The sequence below is a fragment of the Xenopus tropicalis genome, chromosome 4, assembly GCF_000004195.4.
Source record: "Xenopus tropicalis strain Nigerian chromosome 4, UCB_Xtro_10.0, whole genome shotgun sequence".
Taxonomy (NCBI): Eukaryota; Metazoa; Chordata; class Amphibia; order Anura; family Pipidae; genus Xenopus; species Xenopus tropicalis.
In genome coordinates, this window is record NC_030680.2 from 152,285,299 (window position 1) to 152,305,508 (window position 20,210).

Here is a 20,210-nt window from a genome sequence, read left to right on the forward strand (position 1 = left end):
GCGTCATTGCCCTGGGAGCGTGTCTCGCTGATGAGCATCACAATGTGGCCCCGCAGAGTGGGCCGAATGTGGTTCATGTGGCTTTGCAGGCCCTTTTCTGCATTTAAAAGAAAAACTGCATTTTTCAGGGCTTTCTGCACAATAACCCTGCAGTTTAATGGCTCCTTTTGAGCCAATCGGCTGCGGTTAGCTGGCATTGGTGTGAGGTGAGACCTGCTGCATCGCTATGGTTACCGAATTCAGCAATGAGTCCCTAATCTGTGAGAGCCCAGTAACAGGGCGCACATTGTGTTTGTGGCGCCGTCAGTGCCCCCCCTGTAGCTGAGAGGTGCGTTACTCTGCCTGTGCCTTAGTGTTACTGGTGTCCCATTGCCACTTATTTCTTAATACACTTCTAGCACAACGACAAGGGTTAATTCTGCTCTGCTTGTGTTATATTCTTACTATTGAGTGCTATTCTGATACCTACTGGGAGCTGCTATCTTGCTCCCTTCCCATTGTTCTGCTGATCGGCTGCTGGGGGTGAGGGGGGGGATATCACTCCAACTTGCAGCGCAGCAGTAAAGTGTGCCTGAGTCTGAGCTTTCAGCCAGCGCTACACATTAGAACTGCTTTCAGCTAACCTATTGTTTCTCCTACTCCCATGTAACTGGAGGAGTCCCAAGCCGGACTTGGATTTCTTACTATTGAGTGCTATTCTGATACCTACTGGGAGCTGCTATCTTGCTCCCTTCCCATTGTTCTGCTGATTGGCTGCTGGGGGTGAGGGGGGGGGATATCACTCCAACTTGCAGCGCAGCAGTAAAGTGTGAGTGAAGTTTATCAGAGCACAGGTCACATGGCTGTGGCACCCTTGGAAATGAAGAATATGGCTAGCCCCATGTGGAAAAACAGATTACAATGCAGGATTACATAGTTACATAGTTACATAGTTACATAGGGTTGAAAAAAGACCATTGTCCATCAAGTTCAACCCATCCGAGTAAACCCAGCACACAACCTATACTAACCAATCTATACACTCACATACATAAACTATATATATATACAACCACTAGTACTAACTGTAGATATTAGTATCACAATAGCCTTGGATATTCTGCTTGTTCAAAAACTCATCCAGGCCCCTCTTAAAGGCATTAACAGAATCTGCCATTACCCCATCACTAGGAAGGGCATTCCCCAACCTCACTGCCCTCACCGTGAAAAACCACCTACGCTGCTTCAAATGGAAGCTCTGTTCCTCTAATCTATAGGGGTGACCTCTGGTGCGCTGATTGTTTTTATGGGAAAAAAGAACATCCCCCAACTGCCTATAATCCCCCCTAATGTACTTGTACAGAGTAATCATGTCCCCTCGCAAGCGCCTCTTTTCCAGAGAAAACAACCCCAACCTCGACAGTCTAACCTCATAGCTTAAATCTTCCATCCCCTTTACCAGTTTAGTTGCAGTCTCTGCACTCTCTCCAGCTCATTAATATCCTTCTTAAGGACTGGAGCCCAAAACTGCACTGCATACTCAAGGTGAGGCCTTACCAGGGACCTATAAAGCGGCAAAAATATGTTCTCATCCCTTGAGTCAATGCCCTTTTTTATACAAGACAGCACTTTATTTGCTTTAGTAGCCACAGAATGACACTGCCTGGAATTAGACAACTTGTGATCTACAAAAACCCCCAGATCCTTCCCCATTAAGGATCCCCCCAACACACTACCATTCAGTAGATAGTTTGCGTTTATATTATTCCTACCAAAGTGCATAACTTTGCACTTGTCAACATTGAACCTCATTTTCCAGTTTGCTGCCCAGTTTTCCAATTTTGTCAAATCTCTCTGCAAAGCGGCACATCCTGCATGGAACTTATAGTTTTGCACAATTTAGTGTCATCAGCAAAAATAGAAACAGTACTGTCTATGCCCCCCTCCAGGGCATTAATAAACAAGTTAAAAAGCAAAGGCCCAAGGACTGACCCCTGCGGTACCCACTAACCACACTGGCCCAATTAGAAAATGTTCCATTTACCACCACTCTTTGTACTCTATCCTTCAGCCAGTTTTCTATCCAATTACAAATATTATGTTCTAGGCCAATATTCCTTAATTTGATCATTAACCTTCTGTGAGGTACTGTATCAAACGCTTTAGCAAAATCTAAGTAGATCCCATCCACTGCCATTCCAGCATCAAGGTTCCTGCTCACCTCCTCATAAAAGGCAACTAAATTAGTCTGGCAAGATCTGTTACGCATAAAACCATGCTGGCACAAACTAATAGTATTGTGAACTGCAATGTATTCAACCATCCTATCCCTTATTACCCCTTCCAGAAGCTTTCCTACTACTGATGTCAGACTAACAGGCCTATAGTTTTCAGGCTGAGAACGAGATCCCTTTTTAAATAACGGCACCACATTAGCAATCTGCCAGTCTCTCGGCACCATGCCAAACCTCAACGAATCCTGAAAAATTATGTGAAGAGGCTTGGCAATCACAGCGCTCAGCTCATTTAATACCCTGGGATGAATCCCATCCGGCCCTGGACCTTTGTTTACCTTTACATGTTCAAGTCTCTTTTGAATTTCCTCCTGAGTGACCCATGCGTCAGTAGCTAAATTACTAGAACTGGGCATATTACAAGGGAAGCCTTCATTATCTGGCTCCTCAGATGTATAGACAGATGAAAAATAAGAGTTCAAAATTTCAGCTTTTTCCCCGTTCTCATCAACCAACTTACCCCCCCGTGATAATAAAGTTCCCACCCCTTCTTGCTTCATTTTTTTACTATTCACATAATTAAAAAATAATTTTGGATTCTTTTTACTCCTAGCTGCAATATCCCTTTCCATCTCTATTTTAGCTTGCCTGATAGCTTTTTTGCATGCTTTATTTGCCCCCCTGTACCTGATGAAAGTTTCCGCTGTCCCAGCTAACTTGAATGCTTTAAAAGCAGGTTTTTTATTACCAACCTCGACCTTAACTCTTTTATTCAGCCATAAGGGTTTTGCTTTGCGATGCCTCTCCTTGCTTACAAGGGGAATATACTGTTGTGTATACCTACAAAGCAATGTTTTAAAGATGTTCCATTTTCCTTCTGTGCCTAACCCCATGAAAAGCCTTTCCCAGTTGACACATTGCAGAGATGCCCTTATACTGGCAAAGTCTGCACGTCTAAAATTGAGCGTTTTAGTTACTCCCTTATAGCGCTGTCTCTGCAGCATTATCTCAAAGGAGACCATGTTGTGATCACTGTTCCCCAAATGCTCACCCACACAAATGTTAGAGATAAGTTCAGTATTATTAGATATTACCAGGTCCAAAATAGACTCATTCCGAGTAGGTTCTTGAACCACCTGAAATAAAAAGTTGTCATTTAGCATATTTACAAACCTACTAGCTTTTTCTGACTTAGCCACCCCATTACTCCAGTCAATGTCCGGATAATTAAAGTCCCCCATAATAACAACTTGACCCAATTTTGAAGCCTCCTCCATTTGCAAAAGTAGCTGGGACTCATCCCCCTCATCTATACGGGGTGGTTTATAGCATACACCAATGATCATTTTCTTTGTGACCTTCAGCCCTACTGAAATTTCTACCCAAAGAGATTCAACGTTTTCATTGGTAATGTCTTTATTACATGGCTTTAAGTCTGACTTTACATAAAGACAAACCCCTCCACCCTTTTTAATCCCTCTGTCCCTCCTAAAAAGCGTATACCCATTTAAATTCACTGCCCAGTCGCATTTTTCATCCCACCAGGTCTCAGTGATACCAATTAAGTCATAATTTTCAATACATGCAATAGCCTGCAGCTCCCCTATTTTTCCCGACAAGCTACGCGCATTAGCCAGCATGCAGCGGAGATTACTACTTCTTCCTCTACAGCTTACATTAGCTAAAGAACAGTTAGAGCTAAGGTGAAAATTAGTCTGTTTCCCTTGTAACAATGGAAGCTCCTTATCTGATAAACTATATGCCCCCCTCACTCCTCCCCCACAACCCTTTACTGGTCCCACTGCCCCATCTACACTAGCTCTCCCATAAGAATCTAGCTTACCAGCCCCCCCCTTGTCTAGTTTAAATCTGTTTGTTACAAACCCATCAGTTAATGGAGAAGCTCCATTAACTGATGGGTTTGTAACAAACAAATTTCCCATGTCAGTATCCCTTTAACCAATACTGTTTGTATTTAGGTAATCACATTCTACCTGATGAAGATCTCGCTGCCTTTCATTGGAGTTTACTTGGCCCAGAACATCCCCTGGCGTCGCTGAAGGTATGAAAAGGAATCTACTGGACATCCTAGAAGGTCACATTGCCTGAAGGTTCCCAGCCGTTCCCAGGCCATTATGTATAATAAGGATTCCCCTGTTTGCACAGATGGTGTTGGAGCCGTTAGGGATATACAGGGGCAAGTTGGGCCTTGGCAGTGTTTTCATGCTCATTGCACTATGGGCCCGAGGCTATTGTTATTCCCTCAGTAACAGCTGATCCTTTCTATCCAATCAGGTGCGGGCTCACCAGCTTGTCTTGCCTCCCTGTGACGTAGTGATCAAAGCAGTGGCCGACTATGTGCGCAACATTCAGGATACCAATGACTTAGACGCCATTGCTAAAGATGTATTTCAGCACTCGCAGGTAAGCCACTCCTGGCAACTCCTCTCCCTACAGCGGCCGCCAACTACAATATTTGGCTCAAGGTGCAGGGGTTGGCTTTGCTTTAATTAAGCACTTTATTTCCAACTCAGTCTTTCATTGAATCCACTAACTGGTTGCTAAGGTAACTTGGATCCTAGCAACCAAATAACTGCTGAAAATCCAAGCTGGAGAGCTGCTGAACATAAAGTGAAATAATAAAAAAAAATTATAAATAATAAACAGTAAAGACCAATTGCAAATTGTCTCAGCATATTCCTTTCTACATCATAGTTACCTCAAAGGTGAACAACCCCTTTTATTTACTGTACATTTATCAAGTTATGTGAGGGTGGTCCTATTAAGGTGCACAATATACAGGAAATCTAATGCCCCTATGTAACATATACCCACGACTTGGCATTTATAGTGCTGATCCCTGTATACTTTTGCTGTACCTGATGGAGGCTGAAGGTCACACCTACTGTTTCCATGCACATGTAGCCATACATGTTCGCCGGCGGGATGGCGGGTCATGGCAACTCGGGGAGATTAGTCGCCCGTGAACAGGGAGTTTTGTCGCGGGCGACTAATCTCCCCCGTGTGCCAGAGCCCTAAATGTTTACTCTCCTGCAGATCCCAGCGCCACAGGGGCCAGGTCTGTAACTACCTTTTATTATAAAATTCACTTTTTTTCCTTACAGTCCAGAACTGATGACAAAGTTTCCCGTTTCAAGAAAGCAATTGCTTATTACAGAGCAACGAACAAGCCCCTGTCGTGCCCACCCGCTCATTACTTAGGTCAGTGAATTCTTATTCTGCAGCTTAAAGGGCAAGTTACCCCCTTGTCCAACACGAGAGCGTGTGTGTGTGTTTGCCTATAGTGTAAAGGAGAAATCTTGGGCTAAACAGGGAAATAGAAGCTGCTTCATGTTTGGCCCTTGGTTCCCAGTGCACAGATAATAGTCCTACATAATAGACTGCTTGTCTGAATTCCAAAACAGTCACAACAAAGGGGAAGGGAGGGGTTTGTTTTAAAGGGGCCCTGTCACCCACAAATACTAATCTGTATAATAAAAGTCCTTTAAAAATAAAACCTGAAACTCAAAATTTTTTTTTTTTTTATTAAATTAACCCATACTCGTTATAAATGAATTTAAAAACCTGAGCTATCAATCATATATTGCCTGCCCCTGCCACATAGAGGCGGGGCAGGCAATATATGATTGACAGCTCAGATTTTAATTACAATTACTTTAACTTTCCATTCAGCACTTCCTAGATATCACATAGATGGAAAATGCATAAGATTTTGGGGTGAAACAAAGCTCCGCCTTAATAACAGTGTAAACAAAATGGCGCCGGCCTGCTGGCTGTGATTGTAAATCCCAAGGCTGAAGGGAAAAAAAAATAATTTATATAGTATAAGTTAGGTTAAGTTTACGTGCTTAATTAACATAAAAGAAGTGAGTTTGGAATTTATTTCTTAGGGTGACAGGTTCCCTTTAATGGTTATCTAATCAAACATGGAGTAGCTTTAGTCTCCCTGTTGAACTTAAGCATGAAGACACACGGAGCTACTAGTAGCAGCTACTTGTCATAGCTACTAAAACAGACAATGCTGATCATTTACTGATAACGGTCTATGTGAGTTTAGCAGAGGCAATTCTCAGTACTGTCTATGGCAGGGGATTTTCTGGCATTTAGTAGCCATGACAAGTAGCTGCTACTAAGTAGCTCCACGTGTCTTCGCCCTTAGAAATAAAAAACCACAACCACAAAAAACATAGATTTTTGGTGATTAAAATAGGCAAAGAATACGCACGCGTTTTGCACAAGGGGTATACTGCCCCTTTAAACATATCTGTGCCATTTATTGCTATATACCGTATATATAATATAAAGTCAAGCGGTGTGTCCGCACTCTAAACCAGTTTAACAGGTGGGTGCTGAAGTCAAAATATGTAAATACCTATGAACAGGACCAGCACACCATTTTACAGCAATTCTTCTATTTATTCATTCACCGTGTAAATAGAAGAATTGCCGTGAAATGGTGTGCTGGTCCTGTTTATAGGTATATATATATATATATATATATATATATATATATATATATAAATATATCCAAAAAATACAGCTCATCCCATGAATCAATCAAAACGAATTGGGTGCACGTAGGTGAGTGGCTTGTATTATATACTATACACATTACCCCAGCACTCCATTATAAAGCTTCAAGAGAAAATTAAAAACCAATTTTGCGCACACTGAAGGAAAAATGTCTGCATTTTAGTGAAAAGAGACACGTTTAGTTACACGGTTTGTACGAAGTTTGCATAAGCTGACGCGCCCCGTCAAGGGAGTGTCCTTGCGTCAGTCCTAACATAGCGAAAAAAGAGAATATATATATATATATATATATATTGAAATGAATAGGGGAATTATTGACTTAAGATATATGATTGTTGGTGCTTAGTTTGCTGCAAGTATTTTATTTATATTTATATAAATAATATATATTTTATTTATATTTATTTACTATTATTGGTTCTTTTTCCTTGGTGCAGGCAGACCAAATCCGGGTGGAATCCACAGCATGGTGCCGCCGTACCCATCCCCTCAGATGCTGAACATTCCACAGGGCTCCGTACAATCCAGACCTATGGTAAATAAGGAGCACGGTGCTAAGGCACTCAGCTGGGTGAATGGGAGCTGTTATATAAAGGAGAAGGAAAGGCTAAATCACTGGGGGGCAAATGTTAGAAACGCTTTGTTGCATACACCCCGGCTGGGGCAGTTTTCTCCCAACAGGAGCACCGGCCGGGGGGATTCAGGTAAGCGTTTACAGTTGCTGGAAGGTGTCTAACATTTTGGCCCCCGGTGTTTGTAACTTTCCTTCTCCTTTAGGGCGAAGACACACGGGACGATTAGTTGTCGCGACTTTTAGCTAAGTACCGTAAGTTGTTGCGACTAATCACGCCGACTTTTCGCCATAGAGGAACATGCACATTGCTGTCACAATTCGAGCTACCAAATTTGTCGCGACTTTTCCAAAAAGTCACGGATGTCGCTGCAACTAACTCGCCCCATGTGTCTTTGCCCTTAAAGAAATTATTTCAGCTTTGGGCGGGGGCAATAAGGAGAGACTAGACATCTAGCACACAGGGCCATGGCTCTTCCTTGCCAGGGAATGGGGATGTATGAATGGTAGAAACTCCACAAACTGCCCAATCGTGGCTCTAATACAAACCCAGGTTGTGATCTTTACAACGTTTCTGACCCTGCCGTCTCCCTCCTTCAGACAGGTGGGAAATGCGTTTCTGAACAGAACAATTACAGTAACATTCCCCATGAAGGAAAACACACTCCCCTGTATGAGCGATCGTCTCCAATCAACCCAGCACAGAGCGGCAGCCCAAACCACGTGGATTCCAACTACTTCCCTCCATCTTCAGCCTCATCCTCCTCTGAAAACGAAGACGGCAACGGAGGGTCTGCTAAGTGAGTTTGGTTGTTAAGGTGCTGAAATGGAGTTCTGGCCACTGCAGACCTGCTAGTTCATGTATTGTACTTCATCTAGTAAGTAAGGAATTAAGTTTGCCTAGGAGCAGTAACCCATAGCAACCAATAAGATGTTTGCTTTCAAACAGGTGACTGGTTAATGCTTCTAGCCGATTGGTTGCTATGGGTTACTGCTCCAGGGCAAACTTAATGCCTTTTATTACATAATCCCCCTTGTGTTGTAACCTATCCTTACAGACAGAAAGACATATCGGTGTATTAAAGGGGTGGTTCACCTTCAGGTTAACTTTTTGTAGGTTATAGAATGGCCTATTGTTAGCAACATTGCAATTGGTCTTCATATATTATTTTTTTTATCATTTTTTAATTATTTGCCTTCCTCTTCTGACTCTTTCCAGCTTTCAAAAATGGGGGTCACTGACCCCGGCAGCCAAAAACTTTTCCTCTCTGGAAATTTTTTTGTTATTGTTAATTTTTATTCCTTATCTTTTTATTCAGCCCCTCCCCTATTCATATTCTTGTCTCTCTTTTAAATCACTCCCTGGTTGCTAGGTTAAACTGGTATTTCAGCAGCCATTTGGTTGCTAGGGTCCAAACTGGAGAGCTGTTGAACACAAAGCTAAATAATTAAAAAAAACATAAATAAAAAAAGACCAGTTGCAAATTGTCTCTCTACATTATACTAAAAGTTAATTTAAAGGTGAACTACCCTTTTAATTGTATGTCTGGTATCTTTAGACCTTATTTACTGCTGTTCAGCAGGGTAAGTGTATGATGAAACAAGAGCTCCCTCTAGTGGCCAAAGTGCAAATCATCAGATTGAGAAATTCAAAACCCCCTGCTGCCAGTTAGCAATTCCCTGCCAGCCTCACCTGTTTTCTTTCTTCCCAGTTCTACACCGGCCGCCGGTCTGCAGGCAGTTTCTTATCTATCTGTTTGTCTCCTATAGTCATGTCAGTGGGAACAAGCCTACCTGGGATAAAGGGAAAAAATCAGAAAAAGCAAACAAGAAAGACTCTACTGAACAGGCAAAGGTAATATCCACAGACAGAATGTCTATTAATAATGTTTTCCTGGAATTTATATTTATGCTTTAAATCTCCATGGCTGTCACGCTCACATACACTGATATTCTGCTAAGATTATACTGGAGATAGTTGCAGCGACTTATTTCTCCATGTGTCTTCGCCCTTAAAGGGACACTGCCATGATGTTTATGGGGCACTGTTTATCTCTAAATGACCCTGTTACACAGCAAATAATTCCCTCTGCCATTTAACATTTTATTCTTGAACCAACAAATGTATTTGTAGCTGTAATATTGGTGTGTAGGCGCCATCTCAGTGCCTTGTGCCTGAGCTTTCAGCCAGCGCTACCCATTAGAACTGCTTTCAGCTAACCTATTGTTTCTCCTACTCCCATGTAACTGGAGGAGTCCCAAGCCGGACTTTGATTTCTTATTATGGAGTGCTATTCGGATACCGACTGGGAGCTGCTATCTTGATCCCTTCCCATTGTTCTGCTGATCAGCTGCTGGGGGTGAGGGGGGGGATATCACTCCAACTTGCAGCGCAGCAGTAAAGTGTGAGTGAAGTTAATCAGAGCACAGGTCACATGGCTGTGGCACCCTGGGAAATGAAGAATATGGCTAGCCCCATTAGTAATAGTAATTGTTTTTCCTTGTGTTTCCAGGCAGAAGTTCCTTCTCCTTCTGGATCGGGGAATAAGGGAACTGATAAAAAAGCCAACCAACCTGGACACATGCAGATCCCTTGTCTTCTGTCAATGCCGACCCGGAACCACATGGATATCACAACTCCACCTCTCCCCCAAGTGGCACCGGAAGTACTGAGAGTTGCAGAACATCGCCACAAAAAGGGCTTAATGTATCCTTACATATTCCACGTGCTGACTAAGGTAGGGCCCCTGTGTTACTGCCTCTGGCTTTCATAAATGGGGGGGGGGGGGTTCACCTTTTACGTTAACATAATATGTTATAGAATTACCTATTCCTCAATTGGTCTTCATTACTTATTATGTATAGTTTTTTATTTATTTGCCTTCCTCTTCTCCCTCTTCCCAGCTTTCAAATGGGGGTCGCTGACCCTGGCAGCCAGAAACGATTCCACTGTAAAGCTACAAATGTATTATTATTGTTACTTTTATTTATTTCTCTATACAGCCCCTCTACTATTCATATTCTTATGTCTTGTTTAAACCACTGCCCGGTTGCTAGGTTAAATAAGACCCTAGCAACCACATAGCTGCTAAAATAACAAGGGGACACCAAGTTAAATAACTGAAAAGAAATAAATAATGAAGACCAGTTGCAAATTGTCTGAGAATATCAATGTCTACATCATATTAAAAGCTAATTTACAGGTGAACTTCCCCTTTAATACATAGTCCTACAAGCCCAGCTCTAACCCCTCTCTATTCATGTTTTCTCTCATAGGGGGAAATGAAAATTCCAGTTACTATTGAAGATGAAATCAACAAGGACCTGCCCCCTGCCGCCATCTTGTACAGGCCAGTTCGCCAGTATGTTTATGGGGTGCTGTTCAGCCTGGCAGAAAGCAGGAAGAAAGCGGAACGACTTGCTTTCCGGAAGAACAGAATGCCGCCAGAGTGTAAGTGCCGGCGGTGCCGGGGTCTCTCCTATTGGGCTCTGCCCCTTTCTGTTGTCTATTGGCCTCCCTTGTTCTTATTCATCTTATTCTCATCTAACCTGCAGTTTATGTTCCAGACTTACCGGTCATCATTAAGGAATGGGCAGCCTACAAGGGCAAGTCCCCCCAGACCCCCGAGTTAGTGGAAGCACTGGCTTTCAGGGAATGGACCTGCCCCAACCTGAAGAAGCTGTGGCTAGGGAAAGCCGTTGAGGACAAAAACAGAAGAATGAGAGCTTTCCTGGCGTGTATGAGATCCGATACCCCCGCCATGCTCAATCCGGCTAATGTGCCCACCCATTTAATGGTGCTGTGTTGTGTCCTACGGTCAGTACTAACAGCAGCTGCCACTTATTGTAACACCCAATAACTACTAGTTGCACTAAGGCATATCATTGGTTAGGGATTTTAAAGGAGAAGGAAACCATTTTGGCACTTTACTGCCAATAGATTTGCCACATTAGTGCCACCTAGAACCCTATATTTATTCTGCAGAAAGCTTTACCTGCCTGAGTAACAGCCCTAGCAGCTCCCTCTGTTTGTTTAAGATAGCAGCTGCCATTTTAGCTTGGACTCAGTAGCTTCCTGCTGCAGCTCTGGCTGCTGGTAGCTCAGATTACACCGAGTTGGGAGCGAATTCTGATGGGAGGTGGGGAGCGTATTCTGATGGGAGGGGAAGCAGTTGAAGGGGGGTGAGAGAGAGAAGAAAACTGCACAGACTCGTGCCCATAAGCACTCACAGAATGCTGCAGTCCTCTATCAAAAGAAACACATGATTTCTTGTCGTCTTTTGTGTATAAATGATGTTCTGTGTCAGAATTCCTGCTTTTAGAAAAGAGAGAAGGAATTCTGACACAGAAGAACATGTGACACAAAGGAAGACAAGAAAGCCTGTGTTTCTTTTGATAGATGAGTGCAGAGTTTCTGTGAGTGCTTATGGCTGCATTTACATAGACCTTTCTGATAAAGCTACTGAGTATGTACCTTTCCTTCTCCTTTAAGCACATCTGTAGGTTTTTATTTGTTTTTGTTGAAAATTGTGCTCGGTATCTTTGGACGGGCAGAGTTAAACACGGCTTTGGTTGCAGGTATATGGTGCAGTGGCCCGGAATCCGGATACTGCGCAGGCAGGAGCTTGACGCCTTCCTTGCCCAGGCAATATCCCCAAAGCTCTATGAACCCGATCAGCTGCAGGAGCTAAAGGTAACGGCACGGAAATAACATTGCCTGGGAGTTAAGTTATAGGCAGGAGTTTCACGAAGGGCACGTAGTTCTGCAAGCACCTCCTGGCAATATACAGAGAAGGAATGTTCTGGGCACACAATAAGCTGTACCCCCATACTGTACTGTCTAAGGGAAACACTATGGCCCCCTACCCATATGTATAAATACAAATATACAGAGAGGGAATGTTCTGGGCACACAATAAGCTGTACCCCCATACTGTACTGTCTAAGGGAAACACTATGGCACCCCCTACCCATATGTATAAATACAAATATACAGAGAGGGAATGTTCTGGGCACACAATAAGCTGTACCCCCATACTGTACTGTCTAAGGGAAACACTATGGCACCCCCTACCCATATGTATAAATACAAATATACAGAGAAGGAATGTTCTGGGCACACAATAAGCTGTACCCCCATACTGTACTGTCTAAGGGAAACACTATGGCACCCCCTACCCATATGTATAAATACAAATATACAGAGAAGGAATGTTCTGGGCACACAATAAGCTGTACCCCCATACTGTACTGTCTAAGGGAAACACTATGGCACCCCTACCCATATGTATAAATACAAATATACAGAGAAGGAATGTTCTGGGCACACAATAAGCTCTACCCCCATACTGTACTGTCTAAGGGAAACACTATGGCACCCCCTACCCATATGTATAAATACAAATATACAGAGAAGGAATGTTCTGGGCACACAATAAGCTGTACCCCATACTGTACTGTCTAAGGGAAACACTATGGCACCCCCTACCCATATGTATAAATACAAATATACAGAGAGGGAATGTTCTGGGCACACAATAAGCTGTACCCCCATACTGTACTGTCTAAGGGAAACACTATGGCACCCCCTACCCATATGTATAATACAAATATACAGAGAAGGAATGTTCTGGGCACACAATAAGCTGTACCCCATACTGTACTGTCTAAGGGAAACACTATGGCACCCCCTACCCATATGTATAAATACAAATATACAGAGAGAAGGAATGTTCTGGGCACACAATAAGCTGTACCCCATACTGTACTGTCTAAGGGAAACAATATGGCCACTGTAGCAGCAGTTTAGAATTCCTACCTCTATCCTCCCTATTGGTGGGTTCCAGCCCAAAAACCCCGGCGCTTCTCTTGTTGCAGATTGATAACCTAGACCCCAGGGGAATTCAGCTGTCGGCTTTGTTCATGAGCGGAGTGGACATGGCGTTCCTGGCTAACGATGCCTGCGGCCAGCCAATCCCGTGGGAGCACTGCTGCCCTTGGATGTATTTTGATGGGAAGCTGCTGCAGGCCAAGCTGAATAAAGCCACCAGGGAGAAGGCTTCACTCATTGACCTCTGTGATGGTCAGGTAAGTGGCCCACCCCTCAGGTGAGTGTATTTAGGCCGTCGCTAATAGTGAGACATTAGTGTCGAAAATGCAGTTATACAATATTCTACCTCCCTGCCGCCATTTCAACGTACGATTTGTCCATCAACGAAATGCTAACAATGAAAATTTGCAAACCTGCCTGACCGATTTTCTGACCAAAGTCAGATGAAAAATTACCAGATATGGGTTCATTCAGTGCCCACTAACTGTCAGATAATTTGATGGATTTGTCGGATCGCACTGAAATTGGTCGTTAGGGAGGGAAACATTTTTACGTATAAGGCCAGCTTAACGAGCGTGACTGGGCAGGCAGGGGCAAAACCCACTCACTGGGGTTTGCAATTGGTCTTCATTTTTATAATTCTTTTAATTTTGTTCGGCAGCTCTGCAGCTAGGAGTTTCTGTGGCTATTTAGTTGCTAGGGTCCAAATTACCTTAGCAACCAGGGAGCGGTTTGAACGAGAGGCGGGTATATGAATAGGGGAGGGGCTGAATAGAAAGATAAGGAATAAAAAGTAACAGTAACAATAAAACTGGAGCCTCACAGAGCAATAGGGATTGGCTGCCGGGGTCAGTGACCCCCATTTGAAAGCTGCAAAGATGTAGAAGAAGAAGAAGGGAAATAATTAAAAAAAACAAACAATGAAGACCAATTGAAAAGTTGCTTAGAATTGGCCTTTCTATAACATAATAAAAGATACGGTGAACCACTGCTTTAAAGTAAAATCCGCTGCCCCAATGCACTGACTGACTCGTTAGCACATTAATTAATGGATCTATTTATAAGAACTTATTATATTGGGATCGGTGAGCAGCCACTTGCGCTTTCTAGCAGGGCAGTGACTGCTTATTGGGCCCCTAGCAAGATCATAGGGCCCCCAAACTTACAGAACAAGACATTTTCCATAAACATATCAGTCAAAGGCCTTCTGGGCCCCTATAGTTCCTGGGCCCCCAGTTTGTGTTTCCTCTATAGTTGCACCCAAGAGCACACACAGGGGGAGCGGTCAGGAATATTGCCACTGTGCTTCTTTGCTGTTCATGGGGGGGGGCAGATAAACAACTTGTATAGGGCCCCAGAGTGTAGCGCAGTTTGCCTGACATTTTGTATTCCTGTTACCAGCATGCACTGCTGCACTGTCGCTCATCACTGACCCCCTTTTGTCTCTCTTTGCACTTTCCTTTGCAGGTGGAACTGGCCACCAAGGTGGAGAAAATGCGTCAGAGCATCCTGGAAGGGTTGCATTTCTCACGGCAAAATCACCCCTTCCGTTTCCACCTCCACCCGCGATGCCTTTCTACCCAGCTGCTATGTACCCCCGACCCTGTGGACCAATGCCACCACCTCAGGGCAGAGGGAGAGGATTCCCTGGTAAGCGCTGGCGTATAGTTATACAGTGTGCTTTATAGGGGCTCCTCACCTTTACATTTATCATGATGTAGATAGTGATATTCTGAGATTTGCAGTTGGTCTTCATTTTTTATTTTTAATGGTTTTTCAGTTATTTAGCTTTTTGTTCGGTATGGTTTTCCAGCAATCTGGTTGCTAGGGTCTTATTTTCCTTGGCAACCAGGCAGTAGTTTGAATAAAGGACTGAAATAAGTATTATAGAGGGGCTGAATAGAAAGATAAGGAATAAAAAGTAACAATAACAATAAAACTGGAGCCTCACAGAGCAATAGGGTTTGGCTGCCGGGGTCAGTGACCCCCATTTGAAAGCTGCAAAGAGAAAGAAGGGAAATAATTCAAAAACTATGAATAATGAAGACCAATTGCAAAATTACTAGGACATTTTATCACATGGAATATATAAAATGACAGATATTGATTCCCTTTTTCTCTCCGGCCTGCGCAGGAGTCCAACCCATGCCTTCTCAGGGAGGGAAGCTGGAGATCGCTGGCACGGTTGTAGGCCAGTGGGCAGGGACCAGACGTGGGCGCGGGAGAGGACCATTTCCCCTGCAGGTGGTGTCTGTGGGCGGAGCCAATAGAGGGTAAGTACTGGGACCAGGGGCGTAACTGCAGAGGCTGCAGGGGCCCCCAGAAGTTATAAGGGGCCCCACAAGGCCCTAATTAATGGACGTTTTGGGGGCCCTAAAATGACTTTGCTGTGGGGGCACTGGCTCAGACCTTATGTAACCCATTAAAGTCAATGGGACAAATTGAGGCATTAAGGAATTTCTTATGCGCAGTGTTACAGAGGGTTATAGTTTCTCTATAAATTATCATTTATTTATTGCATTGTATTTAAAGGAGAACTAAAGCCTAACTAAAGAAGTAGGGTAGAAATGTTGTACATTATGTTATGGGTTTCTGTACCGGCCCAAGGCAACCCCAGCCCTTCAGCAGGGAAGATCTGTTCCCCCAAAGATGCCCCAGTAGCCCCCATCCCCATTTACTGCACTTTCTCTGGGCTGCTGTCAGTTGCTGAGCTTTGGGACCAACTCACAATATACTGTATTTATATAATATAAATGTCACAATATACTGTATATATAGGATAAACATGTCACAATATTTAGGCTTATTAATAATTAATACAGATAATTACAACATGGCAGATTAGAAACCAGTGCAGTCAGCATCAGAATATAATAATCAGCCCTGTAGCATAGGCTTAGATGAAAGTTAAACCTCAAATTCTGCTTGATAATTAGTGAGAACCCCAACAGCTGCCCAGAGCCCACTGAGCACGTGCAGTGCCACTGACACTTTCCTAGATGGAGACCACGGTAAATACCTGAATCATTGCTGCTATAGAGATGCTGACGCTTTAGGCCGGTACAGTCAGTACAGTATATAAATATAGCATTTTTAGCCATATTCAATTTTAGTGTTCGGTTTCCCTTTAAGTGCCCTACTTGCAGGAGCTCAGGTCTATTTGGCGCACTGGGGTTCGTCCCCCAACACCGGGCCTCGCTGCACTTACCCATTATGTGACATAATTGCTTTCAGTATTCTACCTGCAGCAGACTAATCCCATTGGTTGCTATTGGTTACTGCCGTTTTGGCCGATGTTAGTAAATGAGCCCCTGTAGGCGCCATAGTGGGTGCAATTGGCTCTGAGCTAGAGGGGTATTAGGGGGCTTGGGCCCCGCCCACTTGGCTTAAACTCTTTTTCTTTGTGCCAGACGCCCAAGAGGAGTTATATCCACCCCAATTATACGGACTTTCGGAAGAGGGGCAGATACTACGGAAGAGGATTTAAGAACCAAGGGCCACCACAGGTAACCCCCGGCGTGGGCATTTCAGGGGCAAAACTCTTTCTGCATCATGTACAGTGAGATTTCAGCACCCATGTCTGTCCAGTAGCAATGTCATTGTTTGTACCCACCCCAAGTCCCACAGCGCTGCCTGCACCCAGGGCAGATGGGACATGTCGTTATTACCCTGTATTGCCATCTACAGGTAGCTCAGCTTAAAGCAGAAGGAAAGGCAATTTGGCATTTTACTGCCACATTAGAGCCCTATATTTATTCTGCAGAAAGCTTTACCTGCCTGAGTAACAGCCCTAGCAGCTCCCTCTGTTTGTTTCAGATAGCAGCTGCCATTTTAGCTTGGTCTCAGTAGCTTCCTGCTGCAGCTCTGGCTGCTGGTAGATCAGATTGGTTGATTGGGAGGGGAAGTGAATTCTGATGGGAGGAGAGAGGTAGAGAGGAGCAAACTGAGCAGACTCATGCTGGTGCCCTAAAGGATTTTCCTGAGAGCAGGAAGTCTGACACAGAAGAACATGTGTACTGAAAGAGAAGAGAAATCCGGTGTTAGAGGACTCAGTGCAGCTTATGGCTGTATTTCTGATAAGAAAAGGTAAAAACTATCAGTGGAAATTTGTTTAGCTCAGTGGAAGTGCAGGTAAATAAAGCCCACCCTCTGTTTGGGGGAAACAATACCATTTTGTGTGAAATGGCAGGGGTAATAGCAGCAAGGCAGGGGTAATAGCGGAGGAGAAGAGAGAGCGAATAGAGAGAAGAGAGAGCGAATAGAGGAGAAGAGAGAGCGAATAGAAGAGAAGAGAGAGTGTTTCTGTTCCAGATTTGGCTCATCTTTCCCATCTGTAGGCCACATCTGGGCTGGTCTATCTTTGACTCCCAGGCTATTGCCAAACTGCAGCTCCCAGCACCACCTCTGTGCCCAAAGCCGCTCCCCCCGGGGCTAATGATTTCTTTGGTCTTTTACATATATGAGTTGTGTTGTTTTTCCTCTGTTTTGCTGTAGGCCAAGCCTCCTTACGCTACTTCGGCTGAAGAAGTGGCCAAAGAGCTTAAGACACAGTCGGAAGACTCCAAATCATCAGCAGTGTCTTCAGACGGATCCCTCGCCGAGAACGGTTTGGCCAGCGAGGAGGCGCCGGCCTCTCAGATGAACGGGGGCTCGGGAGAAGCGAGGGCTTCCAGCAACTCCGAAAGTGCCTTAAGCAGTGACTCTAAGTTGTGCAATACAAACCCTCACCTAAATGCACTAAACGCAGACAGCGTGCGCCACAAGGAGCAGCCTCTAGAGGGCGCTGTCGCTAATAAAGAAGAATAAACTTATTTTTTCTAGAGGGTGAAGGATCGGTAGAGTTAAGGGTAAGGAATATCTGGGGAGAAAGAGAGCCTACAGTTACGTACATTTTTTCCTTTCCGCAAGTGAAAAATGAGGATTTTGGAAATTCGGATCCCTCTTTTCGATAAGGCGACAAACGAAAAAGAAAAAAAGTTTATTTTATTAACCAGTCGTAGTCAAAATGCTAAAGAGCCGATAAAACGAAGAGCGTTTGACTCCCGTACTGATAGAAACGCACGCGGTGCTTCAACTGGTTACGCGGAAAAACATAAGAACCGCTTGTGATTCTGTTTCTAGATGTAACACAACACACATTGGGCAGTTTCCGCACACACACACACGTATATATATATATATATATGAGTATAATTTGTAGTGTTTGGCACCATACGTACGCCATTAGATTTGATTTTCCATACGGGAGAAGCTCCGCCTTCACGATTATGGCAATGACAGAAAACGTTTTGTTCTTTTTCTTATTTTCATGGCGAGTTTCTTTTTTTTTTTTTTTTTATTGTGTTGGCGATGCCGATTGGGAGAGAACAAACGACGGAGCGACGTTATCGCGATACTGAACCAATCATAGGAATAAATAAGCCCCTCCGGCCTTTGTTTCCTTCCAATCGCTCGCCCCGTGAGTAGCGCCGACTGTGCGTCCGTGATCGATGGAACGTTGTGCGGTTTTTCTGCCGTTAGACCGTTGGTACAACTCGAGCTGAACTCATGCATGGATCATAATTTTTAAGGTGTGTAGTTACTATTATGCATGTTCCTGTCCTTACTCCGCCCTCCCAGTAATGTGCCCCATCGGCGGCGACAAAAAAAAACTATAAAACCGAAAAAAAAACCACAAAAAAGAGAAATAATCGGTTCTAGTCCTATGAAAGGTGTTTAACTCTGTTTAGTCATTGGTCCTGCTCGGACCTAACGAATCTTGTGATTATTGACCTCTGTTGCATTTATTCTTCAACTAAAAAAACAACAAAAAGACAAAAAAACCAAGTACTAATGATCCGTTTAACCCTCCGCGTTCCCTGGTGTATTCATTGCTGTATTGTTCTCTGTTGCTGGTTATATTCGCAAAATATGAAATTCTCCGTAAAAACATGGTAAAAATAATCATAAAAAAGTGCTTTTTGATCTTTTTAACCCCCCCCGACCCAGGAGGGTTTTAGTTTCCCTGTCGCGAGGGAAGCCCCGCCCCCTGCGTCACTTTCAATGTTTCTGTTTAGTGTCCCCCCCCCCCCCAATTTTTAAATGTGTTTCTGGAATTCAGATCATTTCTTTCCGTTTGGTTTCTCCTCTAATCCCCCTAATGCTCTTCATCCCACATTAGTGATCAGAAATGAGGTGTAATTCCCCCATTCCTTGCCCCCCCCCCCCCCGCGCAAGAGCTACGTAGGTTTTATTAATGTAAGTTGGAGGGCGCTGAGCCCCATCTCATGGAATGCGCAAGAATGAACTGCTGTTGGTTCTGGTTGGTTGTAAGATGGACCGTGACGAGATTGGATTGAAGGCAATTGAATGCAACTTACAATGCTTAATAAAAATCTTTATTCTTTTAGTATAAAACTGCCTCGCGCTTCTTCTTTGGGGCTAGAAATACGGTTTTTGCGGGGGGAGCAGAAGACGAGTTTTTTTTTTTGTAAAAACTTGAACCGGAATTAAAAATAACTCGACGTAAGTCGAATTTGAGTTTCTTAAAGGAACAGTAACGCCAAAAGTGAAAGTGTATTAAAGTATTTAAAATATAATGTACTGTTGCCCTGCACTGGTACAGCTGGGGTGTTTGCTGGAGCGTTTCCATGGCAATGCTTTTTTTTGCACTTAAAGGAACAGTAACACCAAAAAATTAAAGTGTATAAAAATAATTATGATATTATGTACTGTTGCCCTGTGCTGGTACAGCTGGGGTGTTTGCTACAGAAACCTACTATAGTTTATATAAATACCCGCTGTGTAGCCCCGGGGGCAGCCGTTCCTGCACCGGTACAGCTGGGGTGTTTGCTACAGAAACCCTACTATAGTTTATATAAATACCCGCTGTGTAGCCCCGGGGGCAGCCATTCCTGCACTGGTACAGCTGGGGTGTTTGCTACAGAAACCCTACTATAGTTTATATAAATACCCCGCTGTGTAGCCCCGGGGGCAGCCATTCCTGCACTGGTACAGCTGGGGTGTTTGCTACAGAAACCCTACTATAGTTTATATAAATACC

At 43.8% G+C, this 20,210-nt stretch overlaps 1 protein-coding gene across 1 annotated transcript in view; it reads left to right on the forward strand.

The window, feature by feature from the left end:
* The window catches only part of fam120a (family with sequence similarity 120A), a 38,513-nt gene extending 20,467 nt beyond the window's left edge, over positions 1–18,046 (forward strand). Inside the window, 17 exon segments of the mRNA NM_001005059.1 lie at positions 4,193–4,275; positions 4,509–4,637; positions 5,339–5,435; positions 7,205–7,302; positions 7,939–8,138; positions 9,109–9,193; positions 9,852–10,076; positions 10,615–10,789; positions 10,894–11,155; positions 11,917–12,031; positions 13,216–13,425; positions 14,636–14,711; positions 14,714–14,818; positions 15,303–15,441; positions 16,579–16,629; positions 16,632–16,674; positions 17,663–18,046. Of these exon segments, the coding sequence (NP_001005059.1) occupies positions 4,193–4,275; positions 4,509–4,637; positions 5,339–5,435; positions 7,205–7,302; positions 7,939–8,138; positions 9,109–9,193; positions 9,852–10,076; positions 10,615–10,789; positions 10,894–11,155; positions 11,917–12,031; positions 13,216–13,425; positions 14,636–14,711; positions 14,714–14,818; positions 15,303–15,441; positions 16,579–16,629; positions 16,632–16,674; positions 17,663–17,974 (2,405 nt within the window). The 3' untranslated portion in view covers positions 17,975–18,046.
* Positions 18,047–20,210: the final 2,164 nt, after the last annotated feature.